This window comes from Aquarana catesbeiana, linkage group LG03 (genome assembly GCF_042186555.1).
Source record: "Aquarana catesbeiana isolate 2022-GZ linkage group LG03, ASM4218655v1, whole genome shotgun sequence".
Classification (NCBI taxonomy): domain Eukaryota; kingdom Metazoa; phylum Chordata; class Amphibia; order Anura; family Ranidae; genus Aquarana; species Aquarana catesbeiana.
This window is the reverse complement of record NC_133326.1, coordinates 47,623,390-47,639,286: the sequence shown is the minus strand read 5'-3', so window position 1 is coordinate 47,639,286 and position 15,897 is coordinate 47,623,390. Positions and strand designations below refer to the sequence as shown.

Genomic DNA, 15,897 nt, shown 5'->3' with positions numbered 1-15,897 from the left:
GCCCCCATCAGTGCAGCCTGATCAGTGCCCCCATCAGTGCAGCCTGATCAGTGCCCCCATCAGTGCGGCTCAGTGTCCATCAATGCAGCTCAGTGCCCCCATCAGTGCGGCTCAGTGTCCATCAATGCAGCTCAGTGCCCCCATCAGTGCAGCTCAGTGCTCCCATCAGTGCAGCCAAATCAGTGCCCCCATCAGTGCAGCCTGATCAGTGCCCCATCAGTGCAGCTCAGTGCCCCCATCAGTGCGGCTCAGTGTCCATCAATGCAGCTCAGTACCCCCATCAGTGCAACTCAGTGTCCATCAATGCAGTTCAGAGCCCCCATCAGTGGAGCTCAGTGCCCATCAATGCTACTCCGTGTCCTCATCAGTGCAGCTCAGTGTCCCCATCAGTGCAGCTCAGTGCCATCAATTCAGCTCAGTGCCCATCAGTGCAGCTCAGTGCCATCAATGCAGCTCAGTGCCCCATCAGTGCAGCTCAGTGGCCATCAGTGCAGCTCAGTGCCCCCATCAGTGCAGCTCAGTGCCCATCAACGCAGCTCAGTGTCCCCATCAGTGCAGCTCAGTGTCCCCATCAGTGCAGCTCAGTGCCATCAATGCAGCTCAGTGCCATCAATGCAGCTCAGTGCCCATCAGTGCAGCTCAGTGCCCCCATCAGTGCAGCTCAGTGCCCATCAATGCAGCTCACTGTCCCCATCAGTGCAGCTCAGTGTCCCCATCAGTGCAGCTCAGTGCCATCAATGCAGCTCAGTGCCATCAATGCAGCTCAGTGCCCATCAGTGCAGCTCAGTGCCCCCATCAGTGCAGCTCAGTGCCCATCAATGCAGCTCACTGTCCCCATCAGTGCAGCTCAGTGTCCCCATCAGTGCAGCTCAGTGCCATCAATGCAGCTCAGTGTCCTCATCAGTGCAGCTCAGTGTCCCCATCAGTGCAGCTCAGTGCCCATCAATGCAGCTCAGTGTCCCTATCAGTGCAGCTCAGTGCCCCATCAGTGCAGCTCAGTGCCCATCAGTGCAGCTCAGTGCCCCCATCAGTGCAGCTCAGTGCCATCAATGCAGCTCAGGGCCCAATCAGTGCAGCTCAGTGTCCCCATCAGTGCAGCTCAGTGCCATCAATGCAGCTCAGTGCCCCCATCAGTGCAGCTCAGTGTCCCCATCAGTGCAGCTCAGTGCCCATCAATGCAGCTCAGTGCCCCATCAGTTCAGCTCAGTGCCCATCAGTACAGCTCAGTGCCCCCATCAGTGCAGCTCTGTTTCCCCATCAATGCAGCTTAGTGCCCCCTTCAGTGCAGTCTTACCAGTGCCAATGGGGGTCAGTTCGCCCGGTGCCACACATTGGGGAGGGGGGTGTCACCCCAGCGTGCCCGTCCTCCCCTCCCTCGGTCCTCCTCCTTCTCCTCCAGCGGTCCCTTTAACAAGGTCCAGCCTCCTTTAATACACGCTGGTGACACTGGCATTGTTCCGCCTATCACTATCCGCCTGGACTCTAGGAGGAGGGACCTTGTTACGGGGCCACTGGAGGAGGAGGAGGACCGAGGGAAGGGAGGATAGGTGTGATGGGATAACACCCCCCCTCCCAAATGTCTGGCACCCGGGGCGGACTGATGGACGCCCTCCCTTCCTGCACACTCACACTGTCACAGCTCGAGTACTGCAGGACATGGCTGCTAATGGGAACGACGTTCCTGATATGGAAAAAGTACAGGAACATCGTTCCCATGCCTTCCCGCAGGACTCGAGCCCTGGTGCCTCGAGATTGTCCATCAATTTTAAAGGGTGCCTTGACTGAAAAAAGGTTGAGAAACACTGCTTTAGTGAGTCAACCCTAACAATTGTATGGATATAGGCTCATTTCTATAAAGGTCATTATAATAATTTGTATTGTTTTATTTCATCACATAAAGGTCCTGGACTAAGAGAGGGGGAGCTTGGAGGCCCTGGACATGGTGAGTGGATGTCTGGAGGCCTTAGACTAGGGGATGGGGTGCCTGGTGGCCCTGGACTAGGAGAGAGAGTGCCTGGAGGCCCTGGACTAGAAAAGGTAGTGCCTGGAGGCATTGCTGAATTCAGGAAGAAAGAGCCCGGACCTAAAGCCTGGACTGAGGGAAAGACCTTCTGGTCCCTGGAGGGTGAGCCTGGAGTCAGTGAGTTCACAACATACTGTATATGGGCACATTTATCTATGGTTGCAGGTAATGCCAAACAGGAGCAGAAAGACGGGTTAAAAGAAAGATATAATCAATATCTGACATTTCCTTTTTCCTGCTATCTGACCCACATGACAATTATGCCTTGTTCACACGGGGTGTATGCATCTGGGCATCATTTTGAATGGGCTTAAACCGTATCACACCAAAGTAGTGCATGCACCAATTTTAGAAATGCACTGCAACCGGATTGCATTGTCATTTTGTACCATGTGATCCGCACTGCGTTTGTGACCTGTGTTTGGGGTGTCATTAGCATTGCAGTGACACCCACTGCAGATCACAAAGGGAGTGCGGTTTGAATGCTGTGTGGGAAACCTGAGCGGATCATGGTTTTCCCGCACCGCATTCTAGTGTGAACCGGGGCTTAGTAAATCAACCCTACTTAGTATAGTCAGATGTAGTACTACTTTATTAGGATACTGTCTACTTACAGAACGGTCAGTGTCTAGCTGGTTCAGAAGGTTGTCCCAATTCCTGTCATCATAGTTAACCCTGTAGTATCCAGTGACATCAATGTTAACCAGAATCCACTCATTTTGAGCTACCATTAATAAATCATTTCGGTCTGGAATGTAGAAGAAACACAAATGAGATATTTGTATGAAGTAATATAAAGTAAATCATATTATACCTTTTAAGTTCTCCTGTGTCCAGACTATGGACATCAAAGTATTGTTTTTTTTCAAGCTTTGAAACCAGTCATCACTGACTTCAACAAAAACATTGAAATCAGAGCTCCACTACCTTTTTTTTCTTCTCTGGCAGCAAGGATTGGGCAGCCTGACAGCCTTCTATTGAGCAAGTGCAGTAAACTGTTAGAAACACACTGAATTCTGATTTAAACGCTTCTGTTGTGATTTTTGAGAATGAATTACTCCATACTCTTGCAGCTACATTGGTCAGTGAGGGCTTGTTTTAAAGGCTAAGTTCACCCTTCTGAAAATGATACATATCAAACTCATATTTATCCACCCCCTCTCACCCGATCCCTCCCTTTCCTGTGACAATGGGGAATGTTCTCCCCACACTTACTGTCACAATTTGAAAACAGCACGGCCATGCAGGGATCTGCCCACATGGACACGTCATTCATTCACAGTTTCTGTGAATGAGTAGGCTGCAAGTACCATCACATATAGCAGATGATAGCTTGTAGTTCTTAGGTATTCTTTGCAAAGTGAAACTTTACCTCATTTACTAAGCTATGGAGTGAAAATGCACTTTGCAAAGTGCTCAGTCTATTTGCTTTTAGTACATCACCCCCATTATGCCATTACACATTATTAATGTATATGATACTGTATCCCCCCCAAAAAATGTATACTAAACTTCAGCTTGAAAGGGAACTTGTACTTTTGCCCAAGCAGTACAAAGCAACAGTTACACTTTAAAGCAGGGATATGAAATTAGTGGACCTCCAGCTGTTGCAAAACTACAAGTCCCTTCATGCCTCTGGGTGTCATGCTTGTGCCTGTCAGAGTCTTGCTATGCATCATGGGACTTGTATTTCTGCAACAGCTGGAGGTCTGCTAATTGCATATCCCTGCTTTAAAGCATCTAAAGTAGCTTATGCTAATCTTCTCCTTGCTCGTCCACATTCTTTTCATGGGACAGGAGCAAGGAGAAATAGCCCTGTGTAAGCTTCACGGCAGTCCTAATCAGAACTTACACAGAAATGTACCCATCCTCATGTGATGGTGCTGGTACCTGAGTGGCCAATTGGCAAGCAACAGAGCTGGCACATAAGAGGGAAAAAAATCACATGCTCCCCTGTATTTGGAATTAACAGGCATTCCTCTTTTGCTTCCAACACTGAATGGAGTGTCATGGGAACAAAGGAAGTATGAGCTGCTGCAGGAATTACAATTCTAGTGGAGCAGTTGCTTTGGTTTGCTAACATTGTACATTTCTCCATACAAAATTTTCTGTCAAAGGCAAAATGTATAAACATTGGGAAATCCATTATTTTTTATGAAGCCCATTCACTCCAACATGTTGCACTTAAGCCGGCCATAGACGGTTCGAATCTCCTGCAGAACCAGCTGAGATTCAAACCATATATGTGCAGGCTGATTTCTTGTAAAAAAAATATATGTGCAGGCTGAATGTACCCAAGTTGGTCAATCAATCAACTTGGGTACAACCAGCCTGCCAGATTTTAAATGCGATTATTTAAAGTGGCTGTAATAGCCACTAGAAATAATTGCTGTGCTCTCCTGGCGGGGGAAGCTTCCCCTGCCCCCGCAATGGCTAAGACAACCTGTTTGCAGGAAAGAAATTTGCTCCATCTATGGCCGGCCTCAGGTGCATGATGCACGTGTTGGGTGTTTATGTGCTTTTTGACACAGTTGTATTTGTACTTTGAATATTATTATTATTATATTATTATTATACAAGATTTATATAGCGCCAACAGTTTACGCAGCGCTTTACAATGTATAAGGGGGACAACACAATTACAGTACAATACAAAAGGTACAGGAGGGCCCTGCTTGTAGAGCTTACATTCTAAAGAGAGGGGGTGATGGTACAAAAGGTAATAGCTGCAAAGAATGCAGTAGTCGAGGCGGGAAATAATCAAGGAGTGAATAAGTTGCTTTGTGGTGTCATTAGAATATGCATTAAGGACAAATATGGAAGAATGCAAAAAGGGTGTTGTAGACCCCCTTTAGAATTCCTTCAGGGTGTCAGAAACAAGTACATCAATCTGTCCATGTCTGCCCCAAGACACACTGGGCACTCCATCATCAGTGCCCTCTCTCCCCAGCCACTGCACCCATCAGATTGACAGACACCTGACCGATGAGTTTTGTGCTGGGGTGGGTGGATCCTGATGGGGAACTGAGAGACTAATTCCCCATCAGGTCCACTTTACTTATGACTGACAGCAGCCCAATAACAGCTTTCGAATTTCCCCCACTGCCTTCAACATTGTCCATATTTGGGTAATAACAACACCTGTAGTCCCATTTACAATGAGCTTTCAGCCAGGGAATCACCATCCAACAGCTGGAATGGGGCCAGGGATACAGCACTATGTGGTCACATATATGACACCTTCCCAAGCACAGACATGATCTGCTACCTCCTGTACGCCAGCTCAGAAATAGTCTTAACCACTTCCCGCAAATCAACATACCTGTACATCAGTACTTTGACATAAAATACCGGAGTTATGGCAGCAGCTAGCTGCCATAACCCCTGTATTTTCAGGAACAAATGCCTTTCTCTTTAAGATAAAAGTGGTCTCTGTGGTGGATTCGCTGCAAGATCATTTTTATCGGTGGGGGGAAAGGGCCCCCCTGCCGCTGCGCTCCGGTCGTCTCCACCGCTTACCGGAGCCACCGGTGGTGGCAGAGACGATCGTGTCCTTCCCCCTCTGAGCCTGGATGCCGAGTGAGGGAAAGATGGCCGCCGCTCGACTCCATATTATTAGATGGCTGAAGTGATGTCTGACCAATGCTCTTAACCACTTAAGCACCGGACCATTTGGCTGGCAAAAGACCAGAGCACTTTTTGCGATTCAGCACTGCGTCGTTTTAACTGACAATTGCGCGGTCGTGCGATGTGGCTCCCAAACAAAATTGACGTCCTTTTTTCACCACAAATACAGCTTTCTTTTGGTGGTATTTTATCACCTCTGCGTTTTTTATTTTTTGCGATATAACCAAAAAAATAGCGAAAATTTGGAAAAAAACGCATTATTTTTTACTTTTTGCTATAATAAATATCCCCAAAAAATATATAAAAAAACATTTTATTTCCTCAGTTTAGGCCGATATGTATTCTTCTACATATTCTACATACCAATCAATAAACGCAATAAGCGTTTACTGATTGGTTTGCACAAAAGTTATAGCATCTACAAAATAGGTGATAGTTTTATGGCATTTTTATTAATATTTTTTTTTTACTAGTAATGGCGGCGATCAGCGATTTTTATCATGACTGCGACATTATGGCGGACAGATCGGACACTTTTGGCGCTATTTTGGGACCATTCACATTTATACAGCGATCAGTGCGAACGGGACCCGCGATCATACTCATGTTAGTATGCCTGTTCGTGCTCTTCTGCCAACGTATATCGGTGTGAGCCGGTCGGCAAGCAGTTAAAGGGAAAATGATTTTATTTATTTATTTTTTAAATGACATTTAATTTTTTTTTTCATTTTTTTTTTTATTGCAGTGTAATTGTTAGATCTGAGGTCTTTTTGACCCCAGATCTCACATTTAAGAGGTTCTGTCATGCATTTTTTCTATGACAAGGGATGTTTACATTCCTTGTAATAGGAATAAAAGTGACCCAACATTTTTTTTTTAAAAGGACAGTGTAAAAATAAAAAGTAAAATAAATAAGATTTTTTTTTTTTTTTTAAAGCGCCCCGTCCCACCGAGCTTGCGAGCAGAAGCGAACGCATATGTAAGGCATGCCCATATAAAAACGGTGTTCAAACCACACATGTGAGTTATCGCTGCGATCGTTCGAGCGAGAGCAATAATTCTAGCACTAGACCTCCCTCTGTAACTCAAAACTGATAACCTGTAGAAATTTTTAAACGTCACCAATGGATATTTTTAAGTGTCAAAGTTTGTCGTCATGCAATTTTGAAGCGCGACATGTTGGGTATCAATTTACTCGACGTAACATTATTTTTCACAATATAGAAGAAAATTGGGGTAACTTTACTGTTGTCTTATTTTTAACTCAAAAAAAGTCTATTTTTTCCAAAAAAATTGCGCTTGTAAGACCGCTGCGCAAATACGCTGTGACATAAAGTATTGCAATAACCACCATTTTATTCTCTAGGGTGTCTGAAAAATATATATATATAATGTTTGGGGGTTCTAAGTAATTTTCTAGAAAAAAAAAATGATTTTAAACAACAAATCTCAAAACGAGGCTCGGTGCTAAAGTGGTTAAATACCGCCAGTTTCCTAAACTGAGAACTGGTAGTAATTCTTTAAGAATTTATCACCGCCATAGCAACAGATTCTTAAAGTACAGTAGTAAGAACTACCTGAAGTTTCTGCATGTGTTGGTAATGGTTGCCTGAATTACCCCTGATAGTAAGTTACATACCCGTGGGCTGGTTAAGCCATAAAGTTCCAGTTTGTCCATTATTTTTAAGATATGAAATAGGCACCTTCCAGATGTATCTGAAATAGATTTAATACATTTCAATTAAACCTCAGTAAACTACAACCTGGTTTGTATATGGGAATATCAAACATATTATTATTATTATTATACAGGATTTATATAGCACCAACAGTTTGTGCAGCCTTTACAATATAAATGGGGGAACCACACTTACAATACAGTTCAATACAGAGGGAATAAGAGGGCCCTGCTCATGGAACTTACAATCTAAAGGGAGGGGGAGTTGGTACAAAAGGTGAAGGCTACACCTTTTGTACCAACACCTACACCTGGTAAAGGTAACTCAAGCACAGTTTTTAGGTGGAGGTGGGATAGGCATCCCCGAATAAATGAGTTTTCAAGGATCGCCTAAAGGCGGATAGGGTAGGAGCTGACCGGGCATAGGGGTAGGGAGTTCAAGAGGATGGGAGAGGTTCTGGAGAAGTCCTGGAGGTGAGCATGGGAGGAGGTGATGAGGGAGCTAGAGGGCAAGAGGTCTTTGGTCCTTTGGAGAGGATGATTTGGGCGATGAGGTTGGTGATGTAACTGGGAGTGATGTTGCAGATGGCTGTGTACGTTGTGGTTAGTATTTTGAATTTTATACGTTGGGCTAGTGGAAGCCAGTGAATGGATTGGCAGAGAGGGGCAGAAGTCACGGATCGATTAGTAAAGTGTATAAGTCTAGCAGCATCATTCATAATAGACTAAGGGGGGATAGCCTGTGTGAAGGTAGGCCAGTGAGCAGGGAGTTGCCGCAGTCAAGGTGGGATATAACCAAGCCATGGATAAGTTGTTTTGTGGTGTCGTTAGTCAGGAAATGTTACAGAGGTTGAGATGGCAAGATTTAGCCAGTGATTATCTGTTTGGTAATCCCTTTTAAAGCACTAACCTAATACTGGTTAAAAGTTACAATCATCTATTTGTTTGTACGCTGATTTTCAATTATTTCTAGCCTACCTCTATTATTCTGAATTACAGTATCTTGAAATTTGTACACTTACTTTGTCAAGATCCCACATATTCATATGACATATTATGACATATTATATGACACATATTCATTGTGCCCTGTGAGTAGGCACTGCTTTGACACACATTTCATAGAGCCTGCCCTCTGAACTACATAGGTGCTAACAAAAGAAGTTTCAGGATGTGGAGTCAGTACAGGGATTACAACTTGCAAGCAGCAAGGTACCATGGGATATGTAGTTCTTAAAAATTGAAGTAAAACAAGCATGCAGAGAATCCAGGAAGTTGTGGAAAGAGATGGCCAGACAGGCAGGACTCACAACAAGAAAGGAATATTTTCATGTAAGCTTATATTGAATTGTCATTGCTATTACAATGCTGATTTTATTTTTTTTAAAGTGTATGATGCGACCATAGATTTCCTTTAAATATCAATTGGGTTTTCCTGCTATGTGGGACCCCAGTGGCTATATGACCAGCCACCCTCATGGCCATAACAGGCTACGAGTTAAATTTTCAGATGGTCATCACATACTTCATATATCCCTGTGGATATAGTAGAGACACTGACACCAGAATAAAGAATATCTATTTTTTTAATTCTTTATTTTAATACATTTTAGCACATACAGAAAAAAAGATAATATATCAGCAGTGCATATGAAATATCAGCCCAGGTTGTAGTTTTCAAAATAGGCTTTATCATAATGTACTCAGGGCATTTATATGATGATACAAAAACAAAACGAGATTAAAAGAATAGTGGTTGAAATATAAAGATCCCTTATATAAAGTAAAATTTGTTTTTGAGATTAGAAAGCCTAAAATATCAGCCATTTAGTGAGTTATTTCTATCCTACACATATACTAGAAAAACATGCCATGAATATAATTGTAAAGATCACTGTGAAGGAACACACCACCAAATAAACCAGTCACTGACCATTCATCTACAGCAGTGTTTATCAACCAGTGGCACCCTGATGTTCTCTTTAGGGTTGTCAGAGGTGCCGAGCCGGGTCCAGTATTTTTGCACAGCATGACAAGCAGAGTGGCCATCAGCTCCATGGAAACACATTATACTAATCCAGGGCAGGTGGCATTCCGGGCGGCACCAGCATTAAGAAGGGGATAAAAGTTTGCCTCTGCCCGGAAGTCTGTTTAGACCTGCTCCACTTCCTGCCCACTGCCATGTTGTGATGAAGATCGGAAGGTAGAAAAAGTTTTGGTGTTGGGGGGAGACTGAGGATTATGATGCGAAGGGGGGGCTGTTCTGATGTGAACTCCTTTTTTTTTCTCCTTTTCCTTCCTCTGAACATTTATTTCATTTATTATTCTAAAACATAATTACTCATAGATTAGTCTATTATTTAAAAATGCACCAACTTACTCAAAATCTGATTGTGGACGATTCACGACTGATTCTGGATCTAGAAGGAAGTGCTCCTGGTGTAAAACACCCGGTGTTGTATCTAATGTTACCACTGGAAAACCCATTTGCAAGACCCAGGTGTCCATGATCTCGCTAACGTTAGCGTTAAGTTTTACCTTGTCTTGTTTGTCTACAGCCTAAAAATAAATTAAATAAAGCTCTGTTACTGATACTGCACAATGTAATAAGTTGGCTTTCCATCACACAAAAGAAAAAGAGACAAACATGGAAAATGAGACAGGTAATAGAACAATCAGAGGGAATTCATCCCAGTTGCAGTTTTGGTTTAGTCATATTTGGTTAGGTCCAAAGACAAATGGGCGAGCCTTCCATTTATACCAATTACTGTATATTATGTTGTCTCCCATTGGACTAAGTGCAAAAATCTTAAGTAGCAAATGTTATGTCACTTTGCTTGTTATAATGAGTGTGCACTGCAAGGCATCCGACACTAGTTCAGCATTTGACAGACTTTGGGAGACAACACCCTTTCCTAGTACATGTTCTAGAGCGTAAAACAGTACATTGTTATGCTAAGCGTACATTGTGTTCTGCTATGAGCTCCTATTGATACAGAGAAAATTAAAGGCTAACTCCACATTTTGAAGCATGTTTACATGTTACAACCATATTTAGGGTATACCATGTAACATGGGGCCAAGCCGACCCACCCCCACCTACAAAACACCCTCTCTTTTGACAGCATGCAGGGATCTTCTCCCCATTGACAGCTGTCAGTTTTGAATTTTGTGTGACTGGGCAGGGCTTCGCCCGTACAGCCGCGTCATTTATTCAGAGATCTGTGAATGAACTACAACTTCCATCTTTCAATGCGGGAGACAGACTCATAGTTATCAATGAAACATAAGTGCAGTGATTACTTCACTCATAGACTATTAATATGTCCTTTAGCTCTCTAACTAAACATCTGTATCATGGTTCGGACAAGGAGCTGGAGGAAGAGTCTGCAGGATCCACTAAAAAAGATTGCAATGCTTTGCAGAATCATTTGCAAATAGCATTACATTATTACATTACATTACATTATTATATATATTATATATTATAAATTACATTATTATTATTATTACATATATATATATATATATATATATATATATATATATATATATATATATATATATATATATATATATATTGTAAATGGTGTATTTAACCTTTAAACTAATCCTAGTATATTTTATCAGCCTATTAGGTCTGGTTCACACCTATACGTTTTTCAGTGGGTTTTCTGTTTTGCATAAACTCTACAGTTCATTTAACATGATTTCCTATGGTCACGTTCACATCTGTGCCTTTTCCCCCTGGTGCGTTTTTTGGAAAAGGGTCAGGGACTTATTTTTCCATGGCAGGTTAAATTTTTTGGTTCCATAGACTTCAATGGAAAGCATAAAAAAATGCAGTGCTTGCCTTTTTGATGTGTTTTTGCTGGTTTCTTCCGCAAGACAATGGACACCTCCCAGAAACACAAAACGCATCAGTAACACATTAAAAACACGTCAAACGTGCATGTGAAAAAACGCAAAATGCACTGGGAAAACACATCAACTACAACCTGCATAGGTGTGAACCAGGCCTTATGTATTTTGAGGAGTGCAAAAGCAGAACAAAGAATCCTGGTTTCAGTGTTTTATACTCTTGAATGAGACGACCAGTTTAAATCTACCCCTGCCAGGTGATGTGTACACATCATAGGGGGTTATTTACGAAAAGGCAAATCCACTTTGCACTGCAAGTGCACTTGGAAGTGCAGTCGCTCTAAACCTAAGGGGTAGATCTGAACTGAGTGGAAGCTCTGCTGATTTTATCATCCAATCATGTGCAAGCTAAAATGCTGTTTTTTATAATCCTTGCATGTCCCCCTCGGATCTACAGCGACTGCACCTCCAAGTGCACTTTCAGTGCAAAGTGGAATTTCCTTTAGTAAATAACCCCCTATGATGTGTACACATAACCTGGCAGGGGTAGATTTAAAGTGGTTGTAAACACACACACACACACAATGTAAACCATCCCTAAAAAGATTTAATATTTATTATTTGCTTTTAGAGAAATGATGTGTTGATTCTGCCAGTCAATCTGACTTCCTTGTTCTCGGTGACAATGATCTGCAGGCTCATTCAGCCTCTGCAGCGTTGCCACCACAGTGACAATGTGCTTCTGTTTTTTTTTGTTTTGTTTTTTTTTTACAATTAAACCATATCGGCTCACTAAGATCCTCCTTGCTGCACATGTGAAGGGAAGCAATGGCTGCAGGGCGGATCTATTGCCTTAATCAACAACTACCCTACACTCTGCTAAGCTGGGAAGGAGGACGTGTCCTGCTGATGTCACTGAAGCTTAGCGTCACCTACCAAACTTGGTAATATGGGGTGGGGAGAAATAAAGTGGTCATATGACCTGCAGAACAATAATTAAAAAAAAAAACATTTGCTATGTTAATCAATGACTAGTGATGTGCCTATCCTGAAAAGGTCAAAATGTGTCTGGGTTTACAAATTCTCTAAGGCCTTCCTGAGATAATGTGGTTCTGTCAGAGCAACCAAAAAACATTTTCTAGATTGTAATCATCTATGAAGTTTTGCATGTATGACCTTGCATTGATGTGTGTTTGGTATGTACTATTACATTAAGGTTAAAAGGATATCATTAGAAATATTGTGTCTCATAACTATTTAGTAGCTGTAACATGACAAATGTGTTTATGCCACTAAGATTCTACTGGAAAAATCTACACTATATTGCCAAAAGTATTGGGACACCCCACCAAATCATTGGATTCAGGTGTTCCAATCACCTCCATGGCCACAGGTGTATAAAATCAAGCACCTAGGCATGCAGACGGCTTCTACAAAGATTTGTGAAAGAATGGGTTGCTCTCAGGAGCTCAGTGAATTCAAGCATGGTACCATGATAGATTGCCACCTGTGTAATAAGTCCATCCGTGAAATTTCCTTGCTACTTAATATTCCACAGTCAACTGTTTTTGGTAATATAACAAAGTGGAAGCAACTGGGAACAGCAAGTCAGCCATGAAGTGGTCGTAAAATGATAGAGCGGGGTCAGCACATGCTGAAGTGCACAGTGGGCAGAAAGCATCAATAGCTACAGACCTCCAAACTTTGTGTGGCCTTCAAATTAGCACAACAGCGCGTAGAGAGCTTCATGGAATGGGTTTCCATGGCCGAGTAGCTGCATCCAAGCCTTACCTCACCAAGTGCAATGCAAAGCCTCGGATGCAGTGGTGTGAAGCATGCCACCACTGGACTCTATACAAAAAAACAGTAATAATCTCCTGCGCTTAGGTGTTTAGTCTCTAAATAAGTGGTGCGACCAACTCTTTAAATTTAAGCAATGCCTACAGTCTTGCAGCCCTCCTCAGAACAATGGGTATTCTTGAAACTGGAACAAAAAAGAAGGAAGGCCGCACCGACCTTGTGCCTTACCAATGGTAGAATTTTATTAAAAGCATAAAAACAATGTTTTTATGCTTTTAATAAAATTCTACCATTGGTAAGGCACAAGGTTGGTGCGCCCTTCCTTCTTTCTTTTTTGTACCACTGGACTCTAGAGCAGTGGAGACGTGTTCTCTGGAGTGATGAATCCGTTTCTCTGTCTGGCAATTGAATGGACGTGTCTGGGTTTAGTGGAGGGGGCATTATGGTGCGGGGTTGTTTTACAGGGATTGGGCTTGGACCCTTAGTTCCAGTGAAGGGAGCTCTTAAGGCATCGGCATACCAAGACATTTTGGACAATTTTCATGCTTGCAACTTTATGGGAACACTTTGGGTTGGCCCCTTCCTGTTCCAACATGACTGCGCACCAGTGCACAAAGCAAGGTCTATAAAGTGATGGATGAGCGAGTTTGGGGTGAAGGAACTTGACTGGCCTGCACAGAATTTTGACCTCAACCCGATAGAACACCTTTGAGATGAATTAGAGCCGAGACTGTGAGCCAGACCTTCTTGTCCAACATCAGAGCCTGACCCCACAAATGTGCTTCTGGAAGAATGGTCAAACACTCCCATAGACACACTCCTAAACCTTGTGGACAGCCTTCCCAGAAGAGTTGAAGCTGTTATATCTGCAAAGGGTGGGCCAACTCAGTATTGAACCCTACGTACTAAGACTGGGATGCCACTGAAGTTCATGTGAGTGAAAAGGCAGGTGTCCCAATACTTTTGGCAATATAGTGTATGGGGTTGATTTACTAAAACTGGAAATTGCAAAATCTGGTGCACCTGTGTATGATAGCCAATCGGCTTCTAACTTCAGCTTGTTCAATTTAGGCTTTGGTAATAAAACCTGGACGCTGGTTGGTTTCCATGCAGAGCTGCACCAGATTTTACACTCTCCCGTTTTAGTGAATCTCCCCCGATGTGTTTCATATAGAATATTCACAATGAGTTTTTCAATTCTTATAAGCACAACAATAAAGAAGGTTAAATTACCGCCTGTAGATGATCCCATAGATCAGTGTATACCGTATTGTCATATTCAAAAGCTTTCAGGTAGGTCTAAGAAATAAAACAAAGTCAGTATTAGTATATGTATAGGTGGATGGCATGCAATTTGAAAATTGATAGGGCCCATTCACACCAGTCTGCTACAGTGCGTTAACCACTTGACCACTGGGCACTTAAACCCCCTTCCTAACCAGACCAATTTTCAGCTTTCGGTGCTCTCACACTTTGAATGACAATTACTCAGTCATACAATACTGTACCCATATGAAATTTTTGTCCTTTTTTTCACACAAATAGAGCTTTCTTTTGATGGTATTTAATCACCGTTGGGTTTTTTATTTTTTGCGCTATAAAAGAAAAAAGACTGAAAATTTGGTAAAAAAATGAATTTTTCTTTGTGTCTGTTATAAAATTTAGCAAATTAGTAATTTTTCTTTGTAAATTTTGGCCTAAATTTATACTGCTACATATCTTTGGTAAAAATAAGTACAACTTGGTGTATATTATTTGGTCTTTGTGAATGTTAGAGAGTCCAAATGCTATGGTGCCAATATCTGAAAATTGATCACACCTGAAGTACTGACGGCCTATCTAATTTCTTGAGACCCTAACATGCCAGAAAAGTACAAATACCCCCCAAATGACCCCTATTTGGAAAGAAGACATTCCAAGGTATTTAGAAAGATGCATGGTGAGTTTTTTTGAAATTGTCATCTTTTCCCACAATTCTTTGCAAAATCAAGATTTTTTTTTTTCTTTTTTTTTTTTCACAAAATTGTCATATTAGCAGGTTATTTCTCACACACAGCATATGCATACCACAAATTACACCCCAAAACACATTCTGCTATTACTCCCGAGTATGGCGATACCACATGTGTGAGACTTTTACACAGCATGGCCACATACAGAGGCCCAACATGCACGGAGCACCTCCAGGCGTTCTGGAGCACCCAGGCCAATTCTTATATTTCTCTCCTACATGTAAAAATAATAATTTATTTGCTAGAAAATTACATAGAACCCCAAAACATTATATATATTTTTTTTAGCAAAGACCCTAGAGAATACAATGGCAGTTGTTGCAACTTTTTATCTCGCACCGTATTTGCGCAGCAATTTTTCGAACGCTTTTTTTTGGAAAAAAAACAGTTTTGTGCTTTAAAAAAAAAATAAAACAGTAAAATTAGCCCAATGTTTTTGCATAATGTGAAAGATGAAGTTACGCCGAGTAAATAGATACCTAACATGTCACCCTTCAAAATTGCACACTCTTGTGGAATGGTGCCAAACGTCGCTACTTAAAAATCTCCATAGGTGACGCTTTAAAATTTTTTACTGGTTACATGTTTTGAGTTACAGAGGAGGTCTAGGGCCAAAATTATTGCTCTCGCTCTAACGTTCGCAGTGATACCTCACATGTGTGGTTTGATCACCGTTTTCATATGTGGGCGGGACTTACGTATGTGTTCGCTTCTGCATGTGAGCACACGAATGTGGGCGCTTTAAACATTTTTTTTTTTTTTTTTATTGTTTATTTTACTTTATTTATTTTAGTTTGACACTTTTTCCCCCCCCAAAAAATTTTTGATCACTTTTATTTCTATTACAAGGAATGTAAACATCCTTGTAATAGGAATATGGCATGACAGGTCCTCTT

The 15,897-nt window shown here is 42.0% G+C and overlaps 1 protein-coding gene across 1 annotated transcript in view; it reads right to left on the bottom strand.

Annotated features, from left to right (window-relative positions):
• LOC141131333 (aminopeptidase N-like) overlaps positions 1 to 15,897 on the bottom strand; it is a 94,397-nt gene that overhangs the window by 16,786 nt on the left and 61,714 nt on the right. Inside the window, exons 10-13 of the mRNA XM_073618480.1 lie at positions 14,223 to 14,288; positions 9,709 to 9,887; positions 7,290 to 7,366; positions 2,638 to 2,771 (exon numbers count right to left, since the gene is read on the bottom strand). Of these exons, the coding sequence (XP_073474581.1) occupies positions 2,638 to 2,771; positions 7,290 to 7,366; positions 9,709 to 9,887; positions 14,223 to 14,288 (456 nt within the window). The remainder of the gene's footprint in view (positions 1 to 2,637; positions 2,772 to 7,289; positions 7,367 to 9,708; positions 9,888 to 14,222; positions 14,289 to 15,897) is intronic.